Raw genomic sequence first — 15003 nt, 5'->3', positions numbered from 1 at the left:
TTTCAGTAAATCCTAATATTTCTCTCTCTTCATATACGATCTGTTCTGTGCTTGTGTTAGCTTAGTTTACACTTTGTTTCTATTACAAAAACTGTCTCTTTTGTATAGAGTGTATAAAAAAGCCAGCTTAGATTTTTCTTTGAATCCATTGGAGTCGCCCTACCCCCAACCCCCACCCCTCATCTGCTGGCCAATGGTATATAATCCAGGTTTAAGACATGTATGCGTCTTTTAAATATAATCTATTCTTAGTAAGGCATTAATGTTTTTTATAGACTACTAAAGGGTTAGTATGCCAAGCAAGTGGTGAATATTTTTACCACTTGTTTGGGATAGGCCTATGTATTTTATATTACACTGTTGCTACAAAACAAATCAAAAGGAAAAAAGTATAATAATCTAAAAATAAAAGTTATATTAGAGTTCTACAAATCTTGCATTATGTTGTCTTATATTGCTGAAATTGTAGAATGTCACAAGATATGCATGGTGATAATGGTGGTGTGCTGTTGTTTCATGCATACACACAAAAATGTAATGATATGAGTAATGCAGCACTGTGTATGTGTAATAGAAATTCATTATTAAATACCAAAATATTACCAAAGACAGATATGTACTCTAATTACATTTACATATAAAGGGTTACGTCCAAATATTTAATATTTTTTTATTTCTTGACAAAACTGCTGGGAAAGACCAAAACCACCAAGGCCAGGACTATTTACAAAGAGTTGTTTCTACACAGGCTCTTTGCATTTGGTAGTATGGACTAAAATTCAAAGCAGTGTTTTTGACTTTGACTCTTCTTTGAACTTGCACCTCCTCATCTAGGATTGAAATCAATATGAATTCCTCCAAGCAACCACTGTCTGCCATGTCCACAACAAGCCGAATATGCCAAAAAAGGCTCTAACTTACAGTACGGTGTAAAGATTGTATAGAAACAATGAAAAACTCTGCTAACACTGAAACGCTCGATATCAAACCTGAAACTTCAGCATCCTGTGGGGTTTCTATGCCAGGACACTCACACTCAAAAAAAAGGCACTACAGAAAAAGTTGCTTTAACTGTGATGTAAAGCCAGGACCTGAAGAACATGATCACAAATCTCATGCACCACGCCAAATGTCCAGCGATGCTCTAGATAAGTGTTTTTTTATTTATTTTAATCCAGCGCGAGCATGCCAACATATCTTCGCTGACTCATCTCACCTTGAGCTCGTACTCCTCCCGGGTGTCACTCTCGCTTCTGACGTCCTGCTTCAGGTCCATGTCATCTTTGAATGGCTGAGTGGAGGGAGAGAGGGAAACAGAGGGCAGAAACTAAACCATCAAACAACGAAACACACACACGGAAAGAGGGAGGGTGAAAAAGGAAAGGAGGAAGAAGAGAGGGAGGGGAGAGGAAAACAGAGTTTCAGGTTTTGAATCCCAAGAGACCGGAAGACGAGAAACGGTTAGTTGTTGGAGAAAAAGGTGTTTTTGCCCGAGCTTTAAAACCGCGTCAGAGGAGCTGCGTCGATTAGATTCTCCAGGACTTCCGGGGTTGAATTCTCCTCTAAAAGGAACAAAATGTTAAAATGAGTGTGTGTCTGTATATTTGTTTATTATTTCTGTGTTTTTTGTGTGCACAAATATGTGTGCATTGAGGAAAAACGGTGTATTTTTCCCCCAGTTAGTTTTTCTCCTGTATCTATGCGTGAATGTCTTGTCCTTGTTTCTCCTCATATGTGTGTGTACACATGCTTCATTGTGCTTTATTGATTTTGAGTCGAGTGTGTGCGCGCATATATTTTGACATCTTTTTTATGGATTTGTGTTTTTAGTGTGTCTTTAGTGAGGCCTTGTGCGTGTGTCTTTGTTCCCATTGTGTGATTGTGAGAATGTCTGTGTGTGCCTCTCCTGCCAAGTCGCCTTTAGTGTCAGTGTATCTGTACATTTAAGGCCATTGACCCATACGCCTCCTCTCCACGGCCCCCGGTGACTCAGATGGGAGTTTACTCACAGAGTACATAGCCTTGACCATCCGGGTTGCTGTGGAGACGTTGGCCGCCTCCTCCTCCAGGCTGTGGGTTTCTTTGTTCACCGTTTCTACCTTGATGTCTGGTTTACCGAGGGTGACACCCCTTCGACCTGAAAGAAAAACACAACCGCCGGTTATAATGTGTGGTAATGTTAAGATAAATGATTGACTTCTTTTTCAGTCTAGCTAGAAAAGTAGCAAGAAAAGAAAACTTCAGCATTATTTTTTGTTTTAAATTTGTTCAGCTTGCCTGGTTCATTATTTGCCTTGGCATGCTGACAGCCTTAAAAGAAATGAAAACTATCACAACATGAACTCTAAAGATATGACAGTGAAAGAATATGCTAAAATATCTCCACTCTACTTGGGCAATAATTTCTTTATCAGGGGTTGTTTTGATTAAAATTTATAAGAAAGATAAATATCGTTTCAGCAGATGTCTCTGTCTGCAAATCCAAGGATGATTCATTATTTGCTTTGTTGTCTTTTATAGACAAACTTCTCAGTTTTAACCACCTTTGTCCTTTCCTTGTAGGTGTGATATTAGTTTTTTCTTATTTGTTTATGTGGTTATCATTTTGTATTCTGTGTCTATATGTATTCTTTCATAGTTTGTGTATCTTGGTATACTGTCGTTTTTAATACATCTGCTTGGCTGGACTTTGTATTTTGGGTCGGCTACTGTTTCGTACGGTGGCCCTGAGAGGCCAAACGGACTGCAACTTAAGAAAACACCAGCAATAAGAAAAACGCTGCGAAAGCACACAAAACACAACGGAAATAGGACAAACGACGACGGGAATAGGAAAAAACTGATTTCCAAAATCACAAGGGAAGTGTTTCTGGGGAGACAATAACCTGATGGACCAGTTGCAGGAACCCAAAACGATTCATATAATACTTATGACGGATTTTTAGGCTAATAGTTAGGCTAACACACTTACCTCTCATCTTTTCTTTCCTCACAAAACCGATAGATCGTCCACTTCTTTTAAGTGTCTCCCAGCGCAATTAGCATATTTTGGCTCCTGCAACTGGTCCGTCGGGTTATTGTCTCCCCAGAAACACTTCCCTTGAGCTTTTGGAAATCTGTTTTTTCCTATTTCCGTTTTGTTTTGTGTGCTTTTGCAGTGTTTTTCTTATTGCTGGTGTTTTCTTAAGTTGCAGTCCGTTTGGCCTCTCAGGGCCACCGTAGTTTCGTGTTTCTGACTTCAGCAGCTTAGTTTTCTAAAAGTAGACGCTGTGGAAGTGTCTGCAATTTTTATTTTAAAAAAGCCTTCAGAACAAATAGCATACCATGTGAAAGAATCTAATTTTTTTTAGCCAGTTTTCTCAAAAACAAGCAGCTCCACAAGTGGATTTGAAATAAAAACAAAATGATGACGTCCTTTACCTGTAGACTTTCAGCTTCACTGTAGGAATGACAGTCATTTATTAAATATTTTTCCATTTATATGGCTCAAAAGTAATTGGACAAACTGTCATAATTTTAAATGTTGGGAAAGTTTTTAATACTTGGATGAGATTCTTTTGCAGTCAATGAATGCCTGAAGTCTCAGCCCTGAGTTATGTTTCCTTCCTGCAGCCGTTTCAGTCTCAGTTGCTGCTCATTTTTGGGTCATTCTGCATTCCTTTTTTACAGTTTTAATAAATGAGAAGCTGCTCTGTTGAGTTGAGATCAGGTGACTGTCTTGGCCACTCCACAATATCAATTTTTTTTACTTTGAGAAACTCTTTTGCAGCATGCTTCGGCTCAGTATCCATTTGCACAGGCCCGTGCTATAACATTACTATAATATTATTATAACATCCGTGTGCTCTTTCTCTCCTCCATACGTTTCTATTAAACCCTTCAAATTAAAGCTGGAAAACCTAAACCCCACCTTTCCAACACATTTTGTGAATTTAAACTTGGTAAAAGTCAACCTAAAATGTTGATATTAAATATACTTACTGTGTGCAAATGGCTTTATTGAGCTAGGATAAGGCAGTCTTGTCTATAACTGCAAACATGTAAATATTAGGGCAATAAAAGAAGTGTATTTCTATACTGTCTCGTGCAACTTAAAATGCTCAACTCAACATGCTTCAGTCGCAAAGCAGTCAACATTTGTCAGCACAAACAACTCACTTCCACAGCCAGAAACCTTAAAAGTAGAGATTTAAATCTGTGAAGTGTCGCGCTGCATCGTAGACGACAAATGAAAGACTGTTTATCTGGAGCCACAAAGATGTTTGTTTGAGTTTCTATTTCCAAACGGTGTCTTTTCTGTAGAGGTGTTATCAGCTCTGAACCAGAAAAAAATACACTCTTATCCACAGAAAATCCCTCTGGGGACTCTGCCAGTCACCTTCACTGTCTTTCCCACTTCTTTATTTGAGATGGAGCAGCTCAAAATTAAACAACTAAGAGATGCCGCTTGTTTTCAGCTCCCCGTTTAACAGAAGCGTGATTTGTGTTCATAAATACTAATTGGATTGCTGCAGGCTGTAGAAATAACATATAGGAATTCATAATTTAAATACTATTCACCTCTGAATGCTCTTGTTTTCTGCTCTGTTGTTTATGTACTTTATCTAGCATAGAAGCAGCTTATAAATATAAGTCAAAAGAATTAAAAGGGAAATGTACAGTAGGCGTTTTAAGGCAGTTTGCCATATTATATGAATATTCATTAATATCGCTTGCTATATGGCTGGCAAGTGTCCCTTTTTTCCAGGAAAAGCAGAATGACAGTTGTAGAGAGTGGATAAAAGAAAGACTGATAGACACACACACACACACAATATAAGTGTGTGCATGCCCCTACACAAACACATTAGAGAGCGACTGTGTGCACTCACTGCCTTTGCGTTGGCGGTACAGGAAGAAGGCGAGCGCCAGTAGAAAAATAAGCAGCAGAAACGAGGAGCCCACCGTGCCACCAGCGATAATTCCCACTGGAACAATATCTGAAACAAACACATGCAGAAAAAGGGTATGGGGTTGAGGGACAGCTGCTGCCTCATTGTTACAGAAACCTGCGCGGATGCAGCGTCGTTTAAGCACAAATCCACTGGTGTTCTAGCTTAATATTGAATCTCTGAGGGCTGCTTCTGTTGATAAGGCGCAGAAGCAGCACTAGTCAGACAAGGAATGAAATGCTTTAAGTGAACATGTGAGGGGAAAATCCAGGCTCCGTCTCTTTTTCTCGCTTTCAAAGATGTTTGGGAGATTTTCTGAAGCCGGCGAAATCTGACAGTTGAAACAATAACAGTTTGACAGAGCATGGAGAAGCCATTTTCTCAATGTAATGTGGCATACCAAGCTCTGGCAATAAAATATGTAACCATCCAGAATGGACTAACAACACTATCTATCTGTTCTCTGGCTGAGGCCACAGCTTAATAATCTTGTTCAAGGGCATTTGAGCTTGTAAGGAAGAGAAGAACATCTTGTTCGGGGACATTAAGTTCCCCGTCTGATTTTTTTTTTCTGTAAACAAATTCAGCGCTTAAAAACTCAGCTGTTTGCCTTCATCACAAAACAAACGACAAAGCACACAACCAACTGTCATCAAATTTGGAATTAAGTTTCTTAATTCTTATGATGAAGATTACGTGATATTGCCTTTCTTCAGTTGAGCCACACACATAGATGAGTGAGGAGCATCTAGAAATGAAGAGATATAGAGATTTTTAATATGAAACATCCAGTTGATATTTCATTCTTTATATTAATATTTTGTTGATGTAAATTCCTGTTGCGCATCACAAAAAGCTCACCCAGAAAAAAATTTTCTTCATGGTATTTAAAGCCCAACAAATTAATTTAACACCTTCCTAATAAATTATTTCCAAAGCCAATTTTTTTGAAAAATTGGAAAGCTGGAGTATTTCTCACAAAGTTTGCCACATCCGAATGATTTATACAGAAACGCCACACCTGGAACCCAACAATGAGAACTTTGCAACTCATAAATTTAACTACAGTTAAAGCGTTTTGCATTCACAAAAGGCTTCCCTCAGAAAAGTCCAGTGTAATGTTAACATCCATGGTTGCTACATATAATCTTTGTCTTCTTCTATGCTTTTGCTTTATGTATGTAAACTTCCACAATGCAGTAGCCAAACAGAAAACATAATTCTAGCATTAAACTAGGAAGGCAAGAGGGGTTTTGTGCTTCTGCCAGTGGAGTAGTTGTGTATCTATGTGTTTGAAAAGGCAAGAACAGCAGCTCATGAAAATTAGATACACATTTATGATATATTTGATAAATATTTTAATTCTGTTTACTAACATATTTACTACTACTTACTGCAATCTGCATTGATCACGCTCAAAATTGATCAAGCTTCATCTGTGCTTTAAAGTTGAACAAGTTATAAAAAAAACAACCTAAAACCCTAACTTCAACACAGTCTCTCCATAATGATGCATTATAATTCCATTATGCTAATATTTGAATTGATAATAGCAAGTAAAGATGACTGTAGTTTATTTTCTGTAATGTGTACATGTGAGGAGTACTCAGCATGACCACCATGTTCAACATATGTTTCCCTTCCCCCCCTTCATACCCTTCTCCTCCAGTGTGATAATCATGGTGCCAGGTCCGAAGGAGTTCCAGGCAGTGCAGTTGTACGGGGAGTGGAAGTCTGACTCCATGACATTGTTGATGGTCAGGGTGGAGAGAACAGCCCCGCCTTGAGATGGAGGTTTACTCTGCTCCACTGTGTACCTCTCCATTAGTGTGCCTTTCTCTTTTTCCCAGACGTTTTCCTTCCACGCCCAAACCTGTAACAAAGATACCAAAGGCCTGACTTCTAAACCTGACAGAGAAGAGGCCAAGGCTATCACACACAGCTGGTAAAATAAATTTTAAGATGTCAGTAAAACATTTTGTAGTTTGCATTTGTTCTGTTTCTTCAAAGCCTCTAAAAAAGCTGCCCAAGTGTACTTCAGTTTTAGATTAAGTTAAGAATAAAGACTTGATATATCTGTAAATATATAAATATGTGCCTAATCAACACATCTCCTCCAAGCTGTATTAATGTGATGCTGATCTAATCGCCAGCATCTGTAATTTGTTTGATTTTTATCTAAACTCCAACATTTTCTGCTGCAATCATCCACTTTAACCTCAGGGATCAATAATGCTGATTTCACTTTTTCACGATAGCCTCACATCAAGGGACGCACACACACACACACACACACACACACACACACACACACACACACACACACACACGAGCAACAGATGGGCTGTTGTTAAGACGTGTTAAAAGAGACAAAAGCGAGGAAATACATTTTAAGATCGAAAGATTATATTTTCACACCTTGGTAACTGGTACACTATTCCCCAATTAAAATGTGTGCGCAGAGTTTTCTGAGTGGGTGAGAAAACAGTTCTGCTTAAAAAGAAGAGACACACACAGTGCAGCAAGTGTACACGAGAGGTAAAAACTCGAGCAGGTTTTTCTACTTAAAATCTGCTGAGGTGGAATTCCCAGGGTATTAAATATAGAGCATGACAATATCAAATATACATACACCCAAATGTTGGGCTAATGTACCTCTTAACCTGGCTTGAAAAAATAAAAAGGCGAATGTCTTTAAAGACTCAACCAGGGACGTTTTTTGCAGAACGCTTCGTTTTCTTCACTCTCTCTCTTTAATCGCACTTCCTCACAATAATTATGTTGCACCACCTTTGTCTGCATCTCTGTCCCTCTTTCTCCGTACACACACACACTGCCCACACTTTTTCACACACACACACACACACACACACACACACACACACACACACACACACACAGCATCATACTTCATATTTTATGAGTCCCTGTGTCTCTGCATTAAGCCTAGACTATAATGTCATATCACATTATACGCTCTGAGCTCTCTGCCAATGCAGCAGGGGGCTGAAGCTTTCTAAAAGCTCTGATTTCTGTCATGTCGGCGCTGCACAATTGGATAATTGACGCTGAAAGGTACAAAATTTTACTCTCCCTCCATCTCTCTCCTTCTCATTTCGATCTACTTCACCCCCACTCTCTCTGACTCATTCTAGCCTTCAAACTCAAATGGTGTAAGTGGCTTTATTTCAGTTCTTTTTGCTTCTTTTTGTGATATGAGTGCATACTGGTCATCGTATTCTTTTTGAAATTTTATATAAAATGCCAAACCACTTATATTTTAACTTATATAAACCTCACTTTAAATTAAATTTGAGTTTGGTCAGGCATTGCTCTCAGTTACCTTAGGAGAAAAACAGCACACACAGCTGGTATGGCAAATTCAGGCAGATACTCAATTATAGTTTTCTGGAAAGGCAATCTGAGAGAAAGCTTTCTTTAAAAGAAATGATGGTGCTTACTTTGAAAAGGACTTAACTGAGCTTCGGGTGCACAGCCTGATTCTGGATGCTGATTGTCTTTATGTGAGGGTTTGAAATTTATGTGATTATGGTATTTCTAAGTCATACTGATGGTATTTCGTAAGAAAACTGAGTCAGTCTTTAGGAAAAATAGCCTGAAAGTGTTCATTTCACGAATCGCAGTCCTACATCTTTACAAAGTCACACCTGAGCTCAAAGGAAGACCTTTAACCCACACACAGCACTGGAGGAGGTGTCGGTTGTGTAATGCCTTACTCAAGGGTAACTGTATAAAAGCTGATACAAGATTCAAATCTTTCAGCAACACATTTCTGTAACCTTCCAATCAGGTGATAACCAGCTCTGAGTAATGATACATATGAGGGGGTCACAATATAATATCTGCATATGGATAATGTAGAATCTGTAGGAAAGGAGCACAGCATATGGTGACAGGTGGTGACTGGTTTCTATCTGTAGTCCACTTGAAGTACATGTGTTATTAACCAGTCATGTTTACGTTTAAATAAATGCACCATTTTATTTATATATTTACAATTTTGCTCTGAATTCACAAATAATGAATATCTCGATAGCTGTTATCAGGTTACTAGAGCCATCGGTCGGATATCCTGAAAACACTCACAGGCTCAAACTTTTAGCTGGTTAAGGCTAAGTAGGTAAACTACCATATGAATACTTCAAGGTGAATATATCATAAATAAATTAAATTTTTGCCAAAAGAAATCTATACCTACTTTTGTTTTTTTTTCCCTTAATTGCAGATCACTTTTTACTCCTGTGTTGAAAAATGAGTCTTACATCATAAGAAGAGGAAGGGATGATCAATACTTTGATTGATCCTGATATAACTAAACTACACCAAAGGTTGTAGACAGTGAAATAAATCTGAAACCAACACTTGGCTGTCTTTGTAATGTGATTGATTCCATCACTGTGAAACTTGTCATGTTTACAGTCGATTCCCAAAATAGAGGTACAAGCATCACTGCATCCCTGAAAGATGGTGGAGGATTCGGAGGAGATGATTCATTTAAAGACACTTCAACATTTCTTTTATAATTTCATTTTTTTCCCACATATTTGACTTTAAGAGAGCAGTAAACATGCATGTATGGTAGATATTGCAGGATTACACATTGATGTGAGCTTGGTCTTTTATTTGTAACAGCTAAAGACTTCCTGAAAGTTGACATATACACGTGCATCCACTGACTGAATGTATTTTTTCACTGGTGAAATAGTGGTAATTTGAGTGTCCTACAAAACCTGTGTGGTGACATTTAAAGGCTTGTAGAAACAGCTTTGTCAATAATAGAAAAATATGTCGTAGCTATTTTGTGATGGTGTGAGAGTTACAGCCAATTTCATACCTGCCTGTCATATACCAATTTGTTGTAAATTGTAAAAACTGCAGGCACGTTTAGCTGTGATTTATTACTTGGATCGTTTAATATGTTTTTGAACATTAAAGTCACAGTGATTTCCACTTTTTAATCACTTTTACTTTTCAATAAAAAAGACTTAAAATGTGCAACTCACCGCAAGCCATTCAAACACAAAACCTTTACAAATACTTTAGTAACATGTAACGTGTGGCGTCAATCGAAGCTGAATCTAATCTACTGCACTCCAACATCTCACTGGATCACGCTGCACAGTTTAGTGTGTGTGTGTCCTCTTTCTTTTCAGCCAAACACTACAGCAGCTGTTTTTGATGAGTCACACCTTCCACCACAGAGGAGGAACAGATTGTTCTCCCGTAATCATTGGAGAACAGTCGCTTTCTCACAGTCTGTGTGACACAGGCTGGTGAGAGAAAGTAAAAATCATTTTGTTTTCGGGGTGGACGAGGCGTTGCGATCACGATTCTGTGTGAGGCAGATGCAATCTGAAAAGGTCAAGCACCTCTGCAGAAGATTACAACTTCCAAGGATGGACTTACAATCTTATCAGGTGGAGGGGTGCTGGCGATGTAACATTTGATCTCCCCTCTCTCCCCTCTGACAGCGTACTGAACCGGATCACTGGAGATGATAGGGGGGCCTGAACGGGTGAGATAGCACAAGGCAAAGAGAGAGAGAGAGGGATACATGCACAGAGAGGAGGATTACTACAATGAAGAAAAACTGTCATTCATAAAAAAAAAAAAATCATATTCATTTGTAGAATTAAGAGAGAACCCCAAAAAGCAAATGAGAATTTTTTTTTCTTATATAGTGTCTGCTATTAGAGGACATTGTTTGGCACAAATAATTGCTTTATTAAGGAAAGAAGAGGTGTATTCTCTAGTATTAATACATCCCATAGACAGTTCTTCAACCTCTATACCTCTATATTTCAGACTGCATTGATAATAGTGTTTCCTAACTCTGGCTATGTGCTCGAAGATTGTACACAAAGAGTTTTAAAAAAGGCCAAGAAAAGCTGAAAGATGCATTCAGAGCTTGGTCATGCAGAAAATCTGTGAAATGTCTGTTGCAGGTGGGTAATTTTAATGGTAACAACAACTCTGAGCAAGTTGCAGAAAGATTTTGCTGTTATCTACTGCTTTTCACAAAAACACTCTGAGCAAAGTCACTGAAAACCTGCTCGCTGCAATACTGTCACTCTCTATCACAGTGAATGAAAGACTGTTAACACAGCAACCGCACTGCAGTGCTCTCCTTTTCAGTAATGAAACCGGGCTAATAAAAGTAACACGCATGTAACGGCGCTTGCATAGCCCACCATCACTCTGTATGAGAAATAAAAATAAATCAGAGTGGAAAATAAAGTTAATGTGAGGAAAATATTTAAAGCTGCTTTTAGCACTGACCTCTGTATTGATTCACAAGTTGAAAATAACATCCAGTCATCTTATTTTCAATTGTCATGCATGGATTTAATTACTGTGTTTCTGGACTTGACTGCAGTGGTTTTAATCATCAGTTCGAGCTCTCGCAACTGAATCCAGCCGAGAAAAAATCTCTGCTGATCTGGTATTAAAAAAAATGATCACATTACTCCAGTGCTGGCAAATTTGCGCTGACTGCCTGTTAAATTCTCTATTGATTTTAAAATTTTATTAATTTCTTTAAAGAATTAAACGGCCTTGCTCTGAAGTATATCAAAGACCTATTAACACCATATATGTCTCTAAATTTCTGTAGATTGGAGAAAGAGGCTCTGCTGTTTTGTAAAAGGAGCGTTTGCCATTCGAGCTGCCCGTGGATGATAACTTTTTAGTGTCTTTCATCTCTCTCTGTTCTTTGTTATTTCTCTTTTCTGCCATTTTGTTGCTATTTTGAACTCATTTAGGTTATTTTTATGTAAATATTATATTTGTATTATAAAGCATATTTAATCTGACACATTATCTGACACATGCAATCGTCAGATAAAGTGTGATGCTGAACTATGAAACCAAAGCTGGTGTGCTATACAGTAACCGTGCTCTGCAGAAGTATAAATAGCTCCACTAAAACAATGCATCATGCTTTGCAGTGAGTCATGGGAACGAGGTGGATGGTACAAATACTTTACTGTGTTCACACTAAGTGTCTGATTAGTGAATGAGTGCCAAAATAATCACCAGATCATTAATAAAATGAAAAAAGCTTTTAGCTTTTCATTTGCAAGGACATGCCAGTGATTTTCTTTGCTTGTTTGATCAGGAACTTGGCTATTTAGTGAAGATTTAAGGGGCATTTGTGAACTCTCTTTTTATCACTGTGTTCTTGGTGAATCAGTTTTGATTTATTAAGTACCTGCTGGCCGCTCTGTGAGATTTTGAAATATTGGGTTTTGGCCTGTTCATGACTGAAAAATTAGCTGATTAGATCATTTGGGTCAGGCCGGAATAAATCAGGTCGGGTCGACAGGCCCATACAGTACTGTGCTCCATTCACTCAGTCTCTTCAGCTGTCAGAGCGATTCAGATAGATGCATGCTTACATTTAACACTAGATCAAATAAACACATCCTGCAGGTCTGTGTGGTTTCATTATGCCTTGTTTATTAAGAATTAGGGCTTTGCTTTGTGTAGGGAGATCTCTTTACAAATGTTGAGAGTTTTGCTAATATCGACACTTTAATTGATAATGCAGAGTAAGTGAAGATTAACTGACCGTTGACAGTGAGCGTAACCTCGGTCTCTCCCACGCCAATTCGGGGCACGATGGCCTTGCAGACATACTGGCCTGCATCAGCCTGGCTCACTGACTTCAGATGCAGTTGGTTGTTGTTGCTTAGCACCTGGACGTACACACACAGGTAGGGAAAAAAAACAGGCTGATGAAGAGGAAAAGAACAGAGATAAGCAGACTGGAGAGATGTTGAAAAAGGAGGTTGGAGGGAGGATTATCTATTTTTAATTCATATAGCATGTTGATTTACTTGGAGGGCACCATTAGTTTTTTTTCCCCTCAAGCTCTTTTTAACTTGTTAGCTAAAAATTAAAAATTTAAGATATGAAGATGGCTTTACAACTGAGCAAACATTAACAAAATCTAGGTCCTTAATATAGATGTGCTTATATATTATATGATTAGGACTACAACTACATTAGCTGTTCTCACTTTATAGTCTATATATTTCAGTAATTAATAAGTATTTATAGAAATAATACTTTAATCCATCATGAATGGGTGATCTTAGATTTAAGTTCAAAGGTAACAATGTCTTTTTACCATGCTGGAACCCTTTTTAGTCCAGGTGAGAGTGAGAGGAGGGTTTCCAGACCACTTGCAGTTCAGAGTGACGTCTGCGTCCACATCCACTGTAACCGGCCTGGGCTCCACTACCAGTATGGGGCCAACTGAAAGAAAATAGCAATCCGATCACCAAATGAGCAACAAAAGGGTTCCTACCAAAGTCAAAGTCAAATTTATTTATATAGCTCCTTTCATACAAAGCAATTCAATGTGCTTTACAAAGACAAAAAGCAAAAAGCATTAGGGCAAAACAAAAATACAATAATTACACTTATATTTTATGTAAAAGGTACAATAACAAAATAGTTTTTAATCCGAATTTCAAAAAACTAATAGATTCTGCACACCGAAGACCAGACAAGCACTTTAAAGCCTATTTACACTGCTTTGGTAGTTTTTGCACAAATTTTAAAATTCCCTTTTTAGTCTTTAAGGTTTACAAGTCTACATGCCCTTGCATCAGACGGCCTCTGAAAATGCTATTGTTTTATGAACTGGGAATGCCCCGCAGAGTCTCCGGTTCTTCTCTTTTATCTGTTCCTCAAAGCAAAACAACAAACATGTAGTGATGCTTTCAGCCATTACACTTCAAGCCACAGCATTACAGGAAGGGCAGAAGGAGCCCATTAGTACTATTATTAATGGCAGTAGTAAAATTAGTAGTAGTAGGAGGAGTATCCACTTTTGCTGTTTTAATAGAATAAAGATTTTTATGTAAATGTATTGAAAATTTTAATTATTACATTTTTTTTGTCAAACTTATTATTTTAGCTATTTTTATGATTTTCAGCAGTCGTCTACACTTTATATTGTATAGAACACATTATATACAATATACAGTACTACAACAATATAAAGTTTATTATTGTGTTTCTCTTTATCATAAAGCATCTTGAGGTGGCTGTTGAGTTGATCTGGTGCTACATAAATAAAATTGAGTTGATTTTCATTTGATTCGTTTAAAAAAAAACATGCGATTACAAAGAAGTTTTATTACAGCAGAATTCAGAATTCTGTTCATTTCACTATCATAAAGGAAGACATTTTTGTGCAACATTTTTCTCTTTTTCTCCTTTTTCACTGCAATCTTTTTATGAATATGTCCTTAACTATGAAGAACACATTGCTTCTTTCATATTTTGATTATTTACCTAATTCATTTAACTGTCTTGTTAAACTCAGTTTAAACCGAGAGAAAACGCAATAACAGCCTATTGGGAATTTACTCATTGCGCAATACACGAATGGTGTATGGTAACAATATAAATGCAGCATGTTTTTTTAGACAAATAAAGAGCACAAAGCGCATTCATGTCATCAGAATCCCACTCAGCTAAGAAGTGTTTGCACTCTACTCACAGTGCACGTCCACAAGGATGCTGACGTTAGTGCTTCCCACGGCGTTAAACACCTGACAGGACACGGGCTCGGTGAAGAATGAGTGATCTGCGGTGGTGACAAACACGCTTTCTCTGGCTCCCTCCAGCAGCACGCCACCTTTAGCCCACCTGACAGTGAGACACACAGCACAACACACAGTTCAACATGTTTCTAAGCGTTGTAAATCATTGTTATGTAGACCTCCCAGCGGGATATTTCAAAAGCATAATGGGTTTTTGAGGTTATCTAAATGTTAGATTTTCACCATAAGACAATGATTCTTTTTGTATTATCAATTAAGCTAACATTTACACGACTTTAATACGAAAACCTGAGGGAACGATTGCAAGAAATTTCTCTTCATTTCTGTTATCCGTGCTGTATCTTGCCAGATACCTGACTCAAAATCAAATAACCATATTGCACATCGTCCATTAGATGACATTTAATGTTCACTCAGTAGGCCTAGTGCCTAAGTACCTGGCAGTGTTCCCACACAGGGACCCTCTGTTGGAG

At 38.0% G+C, this 15003-nt stretch overlaps 1 protein-coding gene across 2 annotated transcripts in view; it reads right to left on the bottom strand.

The window, feature by feature from the left end:
• kirrel1b (kirre like nephrin family adhesion molecule 1b) overlaps nt 1-15003 on the bottom strand; it is an 80612-nt gene that overhangs the window by 6278 nt on the left and 59331 nt on the right. Inside the window, exons 7-14 of one of the 2 annotated variants that reach the window (XM_014413488.3) lie at nt 14467-14615; nt 13084-13211; nt 12523-12649; nt 10359-10459; nt 6588-6804; nt 4872-4979; nt 2010-2137; nt 1217-1327 (exon numbers count right to left, since the gene is read on the bottom strand). In XM_014413488.3, coding sequence (XP_014268974.2) covers nt 1217-1327; nt 2010-2137; nt 4872-4979; nt 6588-6804; nt 10359-10459; nt 12523-12649; nt 13084-13211; nt 14467-14615 — 1069 coding nt within the window. The remainder of the gene's footprint in view (nt 1-1216; nt 1328-2009; nt 2138-4871; nt 4980-6587; nt 6805-10358; nt 10460-12522; nt 12650-13083; nt 13212-14466; nt 14616-15003) is intronic. The other variant, XM_014413491.4, reaches the window with a different exon arrangement.

This window comes from Maylandia zebra, linkage group LG18 (assembly GCF_041146795.1).
Source record: "Maylandia zebra isolate NMK-2024a linkage group LG18, Mzebra_GT3a, whole genome shotgun sequence".
In the NCBI taxonomy this organism is placed as follows: domain Eukaryota; kingdom Metazoa; phylum Chordata; class Actinopteri; order Cichliformes; family Cichlidae; genus Maylandia; species Maylandia zebra.
This window is presented reverse-complemented; position numbering and strand designations above follow the sequence as displayed.